Source organism: Patiria miniata, unplaced genomic scaffold, assembly GCF_015706575.1.
Source record: "Patiria miniata isolate m_02_andy unplaced genomic scaffold, ASM1570657v1 HiC_scaffold_19, whole genome shotgun sequence".
NCBI lineage: Eukaryota > Metazoa > Echinodermata > Asteroidea > Valvatida > Asterinidae > Patiria > Patiria miniata.
This window is the reverse complement of record NW_024037057.1, coordinates 15,572,048-15,586,699: the sequence shown is the minus strand read 5'-3', so window position 1 is coordinate 15,586,699 and position 14,652 is coordinate 15,572,048. Positions and strand designations below refer to the sequence as shown.

General features: G+C 40.2%; 1 protein-coding gene across 2 annotated transcripts; it reads right to left on the bottom strand.

The window, feature by feature from the left end:
• Nucleotides 1-340: 340 nt before the first annotated feature.
• LOC119725896 (retinol dehydrogenase 7-like) lies at nucleotides 341-10,202 on the bottom strand. Of its 2 annotated transcripts, none has more exons than XM_038197492.1 (4): nucleotides 9,297-10,202; nucleotides 8,383-8,641; nucleotides 6,845-7,011; nucleotides 341-2,146 (listed from the first exon to the last, which is right to left on the bottom strand). In XM_038197492.1, exons 1-4 carry the CDS (start codon nucleotides 9,625-9,627, stop codon nucleotides 1,983-1,985), a joined length of 921 nt encoding a protein of 306 aa, XP_038053420.1. In that variant the 5' UTR covers nucleotides 9,628-10,202; the 3' UTR covers nucleotides 341-1,982. The 2 variants fall into 2 exon arrangements, with proteins under 2 accessions (XP_038053420.1, XP_038053419.1); XM_038197491.1 differs by lacking the exon at nucleotides 341-2,146 and adding an exon at nucleotides 3,933-4,570.
• Between the last annotated feature and the right edge of the window lie 4,450 nt (nucleotides 10,203-14,652).

The following is a 14,652-nucleotide window of genomic DNA, read 5'->3' as shown; positions in this document are numbered from 1 at the left end:
ATAACGTTTATAATTGCTCCATATATATACCTTTCGAACAAAAGATATAAAAAGTCCAAAGTTGACAGAATTTTAACAATTTTGTTGTACCTAATAATTACATGTGCAGGTCACTTTTCTTTTCACGGCTTTGCCGATTACTCAACATTTGGTTTCCTTCCTCGCTCAAGAGTTATTCATAGTGCTTCAATAACTGGAAACTGCGCCATCATATTAAAAAAAAGGTACGTTTTGTTGCGCTTGTGACTTTTCATGGTGGGGTATCAATTTTTGCATAATGATACCGCGGTTATTTAGCGTTCGCTGTTCTGAACATCTGTCCGAGTTAAAAAAATAAATAATAAAAACAGTGGACTTGATACAAAAGCGTACAGCGTGTGGTTTAGACGTGATGGACAGGGTTTTGTCTAAAAATCAATATCGATTCTCGTGTATCTATACTAACTCTATCGAAGGTCAACCAAGTAAAGGTTGTCCACGTCACATTATTAGTCAGAGTTTAGTCTGGATTTATTCTTTCGTCTGTAATTATCACCCCAAAAAGGCCCAATTCAGACCACATGGACTGATGTCAAGAGAACGATAGGACTGGGATCGGGTTAGCCAGTTACTGATGCAAAGATCAAGTGAACAATGTAAAACATAGTGGAACGCTTCCCGTCCCGGAAGCGATGTTTATCCGAATAATCGTGTCGCAACATGTAGGCCTCATTATAAATTTAAATGTTTCAAAACTTTTCCAAAACCAATTCCCATATAATTATGTCAGTTTTTCGGCCAAAAACAATTTTCCTAAAAAAAAAACAATCATCGGGTGGTGGCAAATGGCATCAGAGGCTATCGACTATCAATTATAAAACATCAAACTAAATTATTTTCGCCGGAGTGTCTACGGAAATACGAAAACACGTTTGTACAAAACAATGGGAAGACGACTGCGCTCACGTTGATGTTCAAAGTATTTCTGAAGATGAAAGCACTGACATTCGCAAAGTGTATTGGAATATGAAAAGTTCATATTCGATGATCAAACATTTGATCCAATATCAAATAAACGATACTCACATTTGGAATTATACAAACCTATGTCAATATCAAATTTCAAATACTGAAATGAATTCCGAACTAAGTAGTGTTGTACATTGCTTTGATTGATATGGTTGACATGGTAAGTTCCTTGACAAATGCATTAACCTTGATTTGTGCATCATTTTTTTTGCGACGTGTTCGATCCAATGATTATAACAATATACACATTTTATAGAAAAAGAAATAAACAGAAAAAAATATACAGAAAAACAAGATTGTCGAGTCATGGTACCAGAGCCGTATATAGAGAGAGTTGCGACACATATAAGGGTCACACTGTTTGGAACCAAAATGGCGGATTATGCATCAGTGCACATATGGAATTCGTACACAATAGTTGCACGCTGCATTGTACAGATAATGAACGGCCATTATGGTTCAACAGTCTGAAGTTGTTGCAACTCTCTCTGTAAACGGCTCTGCATGGTACATTACAAAAGCGCCCTCGAGCGACAGAAAACATTACGAAAATTAAAAGTAACGATATTGGTGAAATCGATTGACAAGATGAGACTTCGACATTTGCACCAAAACTGGGGTTGTGCACTTTCTCCGTAGGTTTTGTTAGCCATTTAAGTAAATAAATCAGTAGTTTCCATGGAATCACTGCACGAAAAACAGACGTTTAAAAAACTTTTCTACGGCTATAAAGAGGGTGAGTATGCTTCTAAGTGTAAATAAACTACAAATATAGTCCAAAAGTGAACATCAAAATACATCCAAATTTGACAAAGTTCTACATTTTCGAGTCCATGTTCCAAGTGTGGCCTTTATTAACGGATCGTAGTCCAGTAAATTGGCCACATTTATGGAGCTAAATTGCAATGTGGTATACCTCGATGACGTCACACGTTTAAGCTTGACCGCACCCTCTTCTGTAAGGCAAGCTTCGATCACGTACCCCAGCGTCGATCCAGGTTGCGGGCGAACAGGTTGCCGAATCCAGATTCACAGCCTGTGATGGAGACATGCTTGCCTCCGATGTCGACACGGATGCGGTCTAGTACCCGACATGCAAATACTGCAGCCGCAGCGCATACGAGCACCAACAAGCCTTCTGTTTGTTGCAAGTCAGAATGATGAAAACGATATGTATATGAAATGATTGAGTTTGGAGGAAAGTATAATATCAGCAAGCATGGATGTAAAGCTACTCGATAACTTTGACCTGTTGCGCACCACTCTGGTCACCGCGTATCCTAAGCAACAGTTCTCCATTAATGATCAGAGTGTGGTATTATTATAAATTGCAATTTAGTAATTTTAATATTTAGATATTTGATAGTTGAAAATCAATCTACAACACTGCAGTAACTTGGTACACTTAACGGTGACAAATTCACTACACTTCATTCGGTCTGTGTCAGTGGTGAGAGCTAGAGAAATACAGTGATGGAAGGGCAACGATTCCTCTTGTAGTTATGGTTTCTATAGGCCTACCATAGGGAACGAACTTGTAATATTGCACTTTGTGACTATTTTGAGGGATACCCTTTGACCTGGCAGCTATAAATATCTAACTTTTCACCACTATGGGCCTTTTGTTCTTTGGTTTTTGTTTTGTTTGTTTTTTGACAGAGAGCAATGACAGTTGAAAGTGCAAATGCGGACTGCAACTTTGCATAAAAACAGGCTATATACGATTTTGAAGCATCTCTGTGTATCAAATATTTGTTTAATACCAACAAGCATACAGGCTTAGACAATTAAGAAGGGGGTCTTAAGCGTGTGATTTGCGTTTGAATAAACGATGAAGGAAATTTCATGCTTAAGACAGAAAACAAACAACCAAACAAACGCTTATTTTTCAATTATGAATCTTTCAAATAACTGTACATTGAACTATTTTAGTTTATTTTATACAAGTGATTAAACTATCTTGTGGCATGATTCGAATTAACCATCAATTTGTTGGATTCATCATTTATTTGTCTTTCATAGACAAATATATTCGCTATGTGAAATTCGATGGTTGATAACAACTTTCGAAATAAATCGTTTATTATAAATCTTGCACATTGTACTCAGTTGTGACAAATGGGAATAACAAAAGATGACAGAGTGATGATAATGATATTGGAACATAGGCGTAGCCAGCGGGGGGGGGGGGGGGGGGGGTGAGGGGGGGGGGGGGGGGTGAGGGGGGTATTTAACCCCCCAATATTTTGTAAAGACTGCCTTTTTCCATTAAAATGCCCTTTTTTTCAACGTACTTACCCCCCCCCAATAATGTGTAAAGAGTGCCCTTTTTTAAGGAGTGCCCTTTTTTTCTGAACAAGTGCCCTTTAACAAAAAAAAAAGGTGGTGCCCTTTTTGTGTCATCTGCCGTTTTGGGTGCCTGTTACTGAATTGCGCACATGTATCGCCCTGAAAAGCACCATATATTGGCCGTTTGTGTGCATAACCGTCGGTTTTGAACAGCGCCCCCATCGACAGATGGTACCAGCCCCCTTTCTCTCCCCCCCCCCACCCCCCGCTTTTTGATTTTACGGACCCCAAGTGTCCGGAGAAAAAAACCGGTCTACTTTTCACCACGGATGTGCAAGTGCCCTTTTCAAAAATTGTACCCCCCAATAAAGATGACCGTGCTACGCCACTGTGAAAGGTTGCTTCCCAAATATTAGGGGAGTCAGGTTGGCGTAGTGGTACTTTCCTTGCCTTCCATCGCTGTGACCCGGGTTCGAATCCCGCCCGGTCCAATATGTGGATTGGGTTTTCAGTCCCTACCTGATTCCGTGGGTTTTCCTCAGAATATTCCTCTGGGCTTTTCCTCCCACCTCTAAAACTGTAATTTCTTCTCATTCTCTTCTCTCTACAGGTTTCTTCAGGCTTTCGGGCTACAGGGCCTAGGGCACTTTTGAGGGATCCTTGGTTTCATTACCAGAAAGAAATAAAATAAATAAAAAAATAAAATTTGAAACTTATGCTTTCGAATTTCAGAGTACAGTTTTAAATGACCTTTAGCATTACCTTCCTGAATATGGTTCGCCCTTAATGGAGTATCTGGGTCTAATATTAGAAACGAACGTTATATTTTACCAATACAAACGCGTCAGGAGAACAAGAGGGTTTTTCTACCTGTCTCCTATGCAAATATGTTACATTTATATTAACCTTGAAATGTTATTAGAACCGGAAACAAACTATGATAATACTTTCGAATTTTACATCTACGTTCTATTTCTCATCGATCATTCCTTTTTACAACTGGTCAAATTACAAGGCTTATATTTAAATCAAATGGTGGAATCAGCGACCTTTTTCAAGTTTTGTTTCGAAAGAAAACTGGTCGCCAAGCCAAATACAAAATCCGTGAAAAAGGCAGGCAGGAGCGAGAAGACTTTGTAGAAGAGCTTCGCTTCCAATCCAGGTAAGTACCGTCGCCATGGAAACCTGGCACGCAGCGCATGCTCCATGGCATCCGTCACGAGGTGCAACTTCGGAGACGCCATTGCCAGAGCTTGCGCCAAGGTCAGCTCAACTATTTCAAAGGCAAAAACCAAACCCTCTGTTACACACTACATTTTTCGTCTTAAAGATAAACCCTTGATATTATATCAATGCCACATACACTCTCATAAGGTTCCGGGTCAGATTTGACCCGGATCAGGGTCTTATGGGGCCTGACATGTTTTCCGGGTTAAAAATTGCGCTGACTGGGTCAACATGACCCGGAAAAAAAGGTCGAGGAAGTGTCATTTTGTCACGAGAAAGTGTTCCATGTGTTTTGACCAGGGAAAGTGCCGAGCCCCATAGAACATATTAAAGTGTATCGCGATTATGTTTCACAAAATACTTTTACAGATTCAACCCTTAACACCAATTAATACGAATATGAGGAGGAAATTGCATTCTTAAGTTTTTTGATAGTGCAGCGGCATCGTGACAGAATTGTTCACTTTGTGATAAAAACATGAAACTTCACATGTGAGGTTTTCATGCCATAAAAAACATTCTCAGATATAGAGGCAATTCATATTTTACCCCTGGTGACATTTGAGAGGTCAGTGACCTTGACGTACTCTAAGTTTACTTATTGTTCTTGAAAAATACCACTTTCCTATGATCCATAGTCTACCTCAAAGGTCTTCATACAATTTTAATAATGACCAGCATTTGACCTCTTGTGACCTTCCAGTGGTCAATTACCTTTACACACCCTATTTATAGCTATTTATACAATTTATTATTTAAAAAAACTAACATGTTAAGTGCTCATGCTGTAAAGAGAATGTTCATAGGTAAGGCGTTTTATATTTTAGCTTTGGTATCCTTCAAGATGGCAATGAACCTTGTATTCCCTATTTATAGATATTTATAAACTTCAATGGCAGATGCAGGCGCAACAGAATTTAAGAGGTACATTGAACAATCATCACACTCTAACAGTGACCAGAGGGCTTAGTAAAACAGTTAAAAATGTGGTTATCCAAGTCCGTCCGGGTACAAAGGAGTGCTATAAGTACCCAAGAGTGAATACTGTTTGAAATTTGTACAGTCCATTGCAACGAAAAAATCCCACAGACCTCTATTCAAGTCGCGTCATGTTGCGTCTGCCAAGAAAATTGGGAAGTAGAGGTCAGGGGTCAGCCCCCAAAAATGACATTTTGACGAATAAACATGATAACCTGCGACAAATAAGGTATACAAAGTTCACTGACTTCTCTAAGGGTACCAGCCGTCAGATATGATGTCCCCTATCTGAAAATCCTTTTCATGGCACAAATAGTCAACTTGTAGAATATAGGGTCATGAAAAAGTGGCATTTCCAAGAATAAATTTCGTAGATATTTAAATATGTGGTTTACAAAGGTAATAACTTCTTGAAGATCACCAGAGGTCAGCTATTCAATCCCTATATATACAAATATTTTCTTGGCATGAACACCTAACATTTAAACTTGAACAAATTGGGGTTGAAAGAGTAACTCTTATAAATAGAAATAAATAAGATTTACAAAGGTCATTGCACTCCCAAAGGTCAACAGAGGTCAGATATGAATTCTTCCAGCACCTGATCATTGTTTTCATTGTATGAAGACTTATGACGTAGACCTGGGTAATAAGAAATAAGTGACTTATGGAAGAATTGTTGTAGCAAGAGTATGCAAAAGGTCATTGACCTCTAAAATGTCACAAGAGGAATATGAAATGCCTCCATATTAAACAATCTTCATAACATAAATACTGCGAATTTTTATGCTTTCATCACAAAGTGCACAATTCTGTGGCATATTTGGGTCATGTTGCACAACTATGATTAATATAATGCTACATTTTTTCCCGACCACATCTGTTTGCTTAGATATTTAGTTTATATCGCTTTCATTATTCCAGTAATGAAACCAAGGATTCTTCAAAGTGCACAGGTAGCGTAGCTCGGACGATTGAATGAGTAGATAAGAGCAACAAAATAATGGTCAGTTTTCGAGTTGGGAGGAAAAAAACAGTACAATATTTACTCTTTTGGCTGCAATAGGGTGACTTTCCCATAGACTTGTGCACAAACCTAAACTGTCACCTAACCCAAGTTTACCTTATCTTTTTTTCCACGAAATTTAGTATTTATACTAATTGGACCATGAGGAATCGATCTAGATGGTTTGCCACAGCAAAATTCCTTGTCCTAAGGGTCGTTTTCATAAAAGGGCGACAGTTATAATGTCGCCTCAATAAGGTGTATCGCCCTATTGTGGACGGAGTTCGCAAAATCTGTCGCCCTATTATAGTAATAGTAGTAGTAATACAAACTTACGTGTTTTATAGGCCATCTCGCCCCCAAAATCCTGGCGCTCCTCCAAGGGAAGCCTGTTCCAGAGCCTTCTCAGTGAGTCTTTGGTTGTTTGCAGGTTCAAGAATGACGTTTTACACGAACCAGGCTCTATAATGTGCACTGAAACACCAGAAAGTTGCATGGATGTCCTGTGTACAAATATATCAAGAGAAAAAAAATAGTCTGGCCAACAATGAATTACAAAAGTAACTCACACTAACTACGAATCCTAAGCACAAGAATGAAAGACTCTGCCAAACTCTTGTCTACTAAGATGCGTGATGCCCGTACCGCCTGGAATATCTGTTTCAAAAAAGACTCTGACAGCCTCAGTGCGCGGTGGCTTTCGAATTTGCAGGGCTCGGTGTGGTGTCGAATTTCTGTCAAGCCACATAATTATATTGTTGAACATTCATAGTCCTTATTTGTTGGCCTATAATAAATGTACTTAAATTTATCAGTGACAAGTACATGACTATGTTAACGCCGAGCGTGTCTTCAGCTATAAATCAAACTGTGACATGTCGCAGTTTTTAAAAATCTTATCTAAACACATATACTTTTATAAGACCCCGTTCCCACTTGATCCACCAATTGGGGGATCTGATCCACCTTTTGCCAAATTGCCGAGATCCGGCAATTGTGTGTAGTGGGAACGCTAACCGTTATAAGGTGGATCAGGATCAGATCCACCTTTTCTGATCCACCTCTGGACCAGGATACAGATCCCCCAATTGGTGGATCAGATCCGGCAATTGGCGGATCACGATCAGATGGGAACGCAAAAGGTGGATCTGATCCGGCCGGCAATTTGACCTGTCAACATCTGCACGGTGCACTAGTGGCGCGAAAATTGTGCGGTCTTAAGAACGAACAAACACGTTTTCAGGCGTGTAGCTCATGTGAAAATTTCAAACGTACACAACATGTACAAAAAACAACCGCTGAACTACGGGCTAGCACCATCACACGTTCCCTGAATACAACAACATTCAGCCTCTTACTTCATCCACTTTCTACAGTTAACCCTAAACGGAAGTCGGTATAAAGTCCAGCGCACACCTTTCCGATTTTACCGGTTGACCGAATCACCCCATCACCGGAATTGTTAATTTTTTTACCGTTGCGGTTAGACCGCAAGGTTACCGGCACATATGCCTGATTCCATTCTATAATCGCATTCTATAATCGGTCATATGATGACCAGTCACGAGATGACAAAATGACCGTCATCAGCTTCGAATCATGTGACTTCCTTCGTGAATCTGATTGGTTAACATGAATATCGCGTCCGGTGAAAACACAATTCTGCCGCGGCCCACCTTTCCGCTGACATCTGATCCAGGGAAATCGGATGCGAACAAAACCAATATGTTTGATTTCAGCCGGTCGCCCAGTCTAGTTCGGTGGGATCCGTCCGAATTTTTAGAGCACATCTCTGCACGATTGCCCGATGATCCGGTGAACCGGTAAAATCGGAAATGTGTGCGCCGGGCCTAACCTAATGGAAAACAAGTCACCTTATAAAATCCGAATAGGCCTCAACACCGGCCTTGGACACAGCGTAATAGCTCCCGGCGGTAGGAAACAGCGCCAACCCGCTGGACACATTGACCACGCGTCCCTTGGCCTCCCTGACCAACGGGAAGAAAGTATTGGTGACGTCAATAGTGCCAAGGAGGTTGACCTCCATCACGTGACTGACTTCCTGTCTTGAGTGCCAGTGGGGGAGACCCATCGCAGATATGATCCCGGCGTTGTTGACTAATCCCCATAGACCTGTTAGAAACAAATACGGTAAAAAAAATACGGTAAAATATGGTCAAATGTGGTAAAGTAATGTGACAAAATGCCTGTTTTAAGGAAGCTCAAGTATACCTGATAAGGTTTGAATGATTCCTTGGTGAAGACAGTAATAAGTTCAAATTTAATGGTTGCACCAAATAACAAATCTTTCTTGTGAGTTTGCGCAGTCGAATCTCCATTTTGAAGTAGTGAGGTTTTGAAACGAACCGGAGAGACTTTACGTTTTAGACAGTCCATACATGTTGTACATTGCCCGTCGTCAGGAAACAGAATAGACTATATAGCTTGTTTTGATCAGACAAATACTGCGTGAAATTAACCATTTAAATCAGCTTTTAAAACACCTTTTCAAGCGAAACTCTTTGTAAACTTTGTCTTACTACATAATTATATTGTTCAGCGCATCGGTACTTTGTTTTAAATGCGATTGATAAGCACCGTTTATTATTAATATTATTTTTTTTAAAAATACAATCCAGTGCTTCTGAAATATTCGTTAACATTACATAATAGCACTAATGGAGCATTTTTTTAATAGCAAAACAGTGCTAATTCGGGAAATTTACAATACAGATTTAATATACTTTTTGTTTAGGGAAAGTGCATATTGATATCAAATTTGTTTTACCTTTTCCCCTAGGTATAATACTCAAAACATGATCATGTGCACTGAGAATACTTTCGTTGCTTCCAATGTCCATAAGGATGGTGGTGACCATTGATGACGTAACACTACCAAGGTCTCTCATTCCAGCTTCAGTTAAGCAAGCAGCAATCACGTGACATCCTCGACGGTTGTCAAGACGGCGAGCGAGTAAATTTCCGAAACCGCTGTCGCATCCAGTAATTAGGACATATTTGCCCGTAATGTCAATAAACATACGGTCCAGAAGCCAAAACGTTATAACCAGTATGAACACCGTAATCAAGACAAACAAAACGGATGACCAATCTTCCATTGTCCAATGCACCAAAATCTGCACTTGTATTGTCAAGAGACAAACCCACCTTATGATATAGCAGTTCGCGTACTGAGGTTTTGCAACACAGAAATGAAATAGAAATGCAACACCACACCAGATTTCCTGTGACCCAGATGCGAACTTTGATCAGGACAGTTTTGATCTGAATCACTTTGTTTATCAGTTGTAGCTTTAAATAGATCGAGTAGCACAATGGATTGTGTGGATATTGATTGGTCTCCCATTATACGCTTGTGTATACCCGTGACATGTATGCTATAGGTTATACTCATGTCATTCTCACCGCCCCGACCAAAACAATAATATATGTAACTTTGCAATAGCCATTATGTAAGGCGGAGTGAGAGTGCAACCGACGTATCTGTGGCCAGGATAGGCTTGTGTAAAAATTATTGTGTGTTCATCACAACAATATTAAATTAACAAAATAATCCTCTAAAATAATTTACACATACATTTCTCTAAATTCTTACACCCTAAAATAATGATGCGGGCTAAGTTGAAATAGATGTTCGCACTGTTAACATTTGAAAATAATTTTTCTTTCCGTGACGGTTTCTTTTTTTTGGGGGGGGGGGGGGGATTTATAGCAGCATATCTAATGTATAGCGACCAGCTGTAAAGTTATTGCAACTAGTGGCAATAATCTCTGACGGTTTCCAATCGTGGAATTTATGGACATTCACAGGGTGACGTGCTCTATGGTTGATGATCTCACCTTTTTAATGGTGCCAAACTATATATTCTTTGTAGCCTCACTATTGTTAAATGTGACTTAAAAAACGTTAGAGTATTTTAATCACAAATTTAAAATTATTCATCAGAGCAGACTGGTATTAATTTGTAACGTCATTGCTTCCATTTCTCTACACAAGTTCCAAAAATGAAGAGTTTACCTCACTCTCAATCCAATATGGCCGACTCGTGAATAAGGCCCATAGGGATGCACACCTGTAAATAGGCCTAAACCCATTCGCCGAGCTCATGAATAAAAGGTATACCCTCAAATTATTATATGTTACAGAGTTCAAAGAGCCATAACATTGGGGAATTGAAGAAATATGGCAATGACCCTCTGGCTCAGACTTGGGCCTTCCAATTCTGAGCATTTTGGATCCATTTGAGCTCGAAAGTGGCGCTATTTTTTTCCTGTTGTGGAGGGATTATTTTTCAAGATGGCTACTTTTCCGATTTGGGAAAAATAGGGATCGTCTTCTTTGGGTGAGAGTTTCTCGAAAAGTCAATTGTCAACCTACTAAAAATTGAAAATAAAATAAAAAATGACATATTGATCGTCATTTTTCTGTGCAGCTTAAATACCTGTGAGAGTTCTGAGTATTTTTAAAAAGAATTAAGAAGTATGGGCATTTAGCACTAGTGTCTATGGGAATTTTAATACACTGTTGTAGCCATAGCCAATTTTTCAATTGTAACCATAACCTGTGACTCTGTGCCGCGATGCCTGAAACCGGACCACCGCATCCAGTGCCAACCAATCATTTCTGATTTTCTTGACCCCGTGAACTGAAGAAGCCTTGGTCAAGGCGTTCGTCATTCTCCGTCCGTACGGTATATTCGGCGGCATATCCTCGCCGCGGGCTTACGTTGCCAGTCAGTTGCCGTGTCACGCGTAGCTGCTATATTTTCCCGTCCACACAACTGACAGCAACGCAAGGCCAGCGAACGATGTCCATAAAAAGGGCTTCAGTAAATATGCAATTTTCATGGCAAACCAGGGTTCGACCTTAACTTTTTTGTTCACTAGCCAGCCGGGATACTGAAACAGACTTTTAACTAGCCCGGGAGCATTACTAGCCCGCATTTTTTATTTGGCTCAAATACAAAGTGCCGTATTTTCAGGCTCAATCCAGTCATGTGGTTGCTAAGGCAAACGTCTGCCGTTGTTAAGCAAAGCTACTCCGATTACGTACTTAGACGCTATAGCAGTGAAAAGCATGCACCACAAAAAAACATGGCCTTTTGAACGTTGTGTTTCTCAGAAAATATGCACAGTATGATTGAAAAGTTAAATTACATCGGAAGAAGAAATTCTTAGCTTCGTGTCAGTAAAAAAAGTCGCCGTCATCGATGCCGAAACGTCAATACTGGTTACTGGTATAGCTGAGCTGTCCTTCAAGTCAGGAAGAAATCGTTCGAAAACTTCCCCAAATTTCTGTATTTATATCTTTTCTAGGAATTTCTCAAAATTGTTATCTCGCGAGCAGTTGAACACTTATACCATCTAAGTATATTCCGAATTTCAGCTTAATATGTTGTTGCAAACGCTAGTGCTACAATTTGAACGATCTCCATGGAAAATTTCAACGATGATTTCTGCCTACCCAAGTCACATGCATTGTTTAGCGAAGCGCCTTAGGCGCTACGGTTGACCGATTTCGGCCAAGCCACACAATATCGCATTGGGGGGGGGGGGGGGGAGGCGATGGGGGGTTTAAATGAAGAAGAAAGTCTTGCCCCGAAATAAACACATGGAGGGCCCTGCATTTAATGAATTATTTTTGGGACTTGGAATATCCCTACCCGACTCGTTATTTTTTCATGTGCATATTCACAAAAGGGGCCCGTGTGAAATTTCAGTTTACCTCATTTTCTGTTTGAAGTTTTTATGGTCTTTGAAAAAAATGCCCAAATAAAATCTTTAAAAAACCTTCCCAGCAGAATGATTGATGGCCGCATTGATCAAATTGATACAACACATCTGTTGCTCGTTATATACAAAGGATCAGTTTGGCATCAGCTAAAGGCGCCGCCGAACTTTGAGGACGGTGTCCCATGAACAGTCTCAGCCAATTAAATGAGCTGGTCCCGGCAAATAAATACGCCATTGGTTGCTTTCTCCACGGACTATTTATGCTTTCATGAATATGACGCGCCTTCCGCACTCAAACGGATATTGATGGCCAATGGCTGGAATTCCTTGCTAGGCTGAGCCGCAGGTGCAGCATGCCCACTGTCATGTCACGCGCCAACCTGGTTGCCTAGAGATACTGTTGCTAGGGAGGCTCCCCTGTGATGTCCCAGACTGCCGGTTGCGTAGCCAGAAAATCTTGCATGGGAGAGAGCGGGTGTGACTATTTTCTCGAATGCTGACGCTTTGGGGACATTTGTAAAGGCAACAACCCCAAAAAAGTCCTGCTTCCGATTTATATGCCATTCAAAAATAAGGTTGATCGGTAGGGAATTTATTTTTTTTTGCCATTTTTATTATGGAGGGCCTTTGGAGGCGTCTGCGCGTAATCAAGGGTAAAAGGTAGGAATTAATGGTTCTAGGGTGTTTTTTCCTTCATTTTTTTCCCATAAAAAAATAGGGTAGGTAGGGGCCGTCAAAATAGGGTAAGTCGAGAAACCGGAAGCAGAACTCTGTTTTGGGCCTAAGATGTGGCTTCTATTTCGTCAAATAAAAAGACCACAAAATAATGGGGCCGTATCATAAGTCCGACGCCTCATAGGTCCGACGCCTCATAAGTCCGAAATTTCGGACTTTTGAGGCGTCGGACTTATGAGGCCTAAAATGTATTTATTCCGCTTCATAGGTCCGACGCCTCATAAGTCCGACGCCTCATAAGTCCGACAAATTAAACGCCTCGTTATTCCGTTGTCGGACTTATGAGGCGTCGGACTTATGAGCGGACCCAAAAATAATAGGCCATGCCCATTTATTCACCCGACCTCAGAGAGAGAGACGCCGAATACATTTAAGGAGTTAATTTAATACAATTTGTCTGATTCTCTTTTTTTTTTTTAAATGAAACGATTTCACCACATCTTAGCCCATTAAATTCTGAACTGTCAGTTCAATCTCCTGTGAATTCCTGGGGAAAATTTTATACGAATTATGCTTAGTTTTTATTATTTTTAAAGGAATAAAATCAAGATTATCAACACTGAACAGCCCTTGAACTTTTATTAATACTGAACGTGAAAAATATATTCAAGAGTAACATCTACACAAAATAATGTAGGCAATGTTATGGGTTTTTTTATACGAAGAATAATATCAAAAAAGACATGGAGGTCTCTCTGCATTTAATGACTCATTTTGGGACTTGGAATATCCCTATCCGACTCGTTATTTTGCCATGTGCATATTCACAAAACCGGCCTGGGTGAAATTTCAGTTTCCCTCATTTTTTTTTCCAAAGTTTTCATGGCCTTTGAAAAAATGCCCAGATAAAATATAACCAAAAAAACCCTTCCCCGCAGAATGATTGATAGCCGCATTGTTCAAATTGATACAACACATATTCGTTGTTGTTACAAAGATCTATTTGGCATCATTTAAAAGGCGCCGCCGAACTTTGAGGACGGTGTCTGATGAACAGTCTCAGCCAATTAAATGAGCCGGTCCCGGCAAATAAATACGCCATTGGTTGCTTTCTTCACGGACCATTTATGCTTTCATGAATATGACACGCCTTCCACACTCAAATGGATATTGATGGCCAATGGCTGGAATTCCTTGCTAGGCTGAGCCGCAGGTGCAGCAAAACTGTCACATTCCAACCTGGTTGCCTAGAGATACTGTTGCTAGGGAGGCTCCCCTGTGATGTCCCAGACTGCCGGTTGCGTAGCCAGAAAATCTTGCATGTGAGAGAGGGTGTGACTATTTTCTCGAATGCTGACGCTTTGGGGACATTTGTGAAGGCAACAAACAAAAAAGTTCTGCTTCCGATTATTTTTTCATGGCGTTCAAAAATATGGTAGGTATGGTAGGTAGGGAATGTATTTTTAATTTTTTTTGACATTTTTTTTGGTAGGATCATTATGGAGACGTATGCGGCACAAGGTAGACATTGATGGTATCGGGTGTTTTGTTCTCATTTTCCCATATAAAAATAGGGCAGGTAGGGAACCGGAAGCAGAACTTTCTTTTGGCCTAAGATGCGGCTTCTATTTCGTTTAATAATTTTTTTAAAGATAATCTGAGCTTGAACGTTACGTACAAAATACAAATAAACGATCTTCCTCAGGCCTGGAAAA

Bases quoted from the DNA above. Each gene is read 5' to 3' on its own strand.
- LOC119725896 (XM_038197491.1), bottom strand. From the start codon at position 9,627: ATGGAAGATTGGTCATCCGTTTTGTTTGTCTTGATTACGGTGTTCATA. The intron at 8,642-9,296 runs GTAAAACAAATT...TGTTTCTAACAG, and splicing joins TATTATACCTAGGGGAAAAG to GTCTATGGGGATTAGTCAAC. The intron at 7,012-8,382 runs GTGACTTGTTTT...ATTTGTACACAG, and splicing joins GCCTATTCGGATTTTATAAG to GACATCCATGCAACTTTCTG.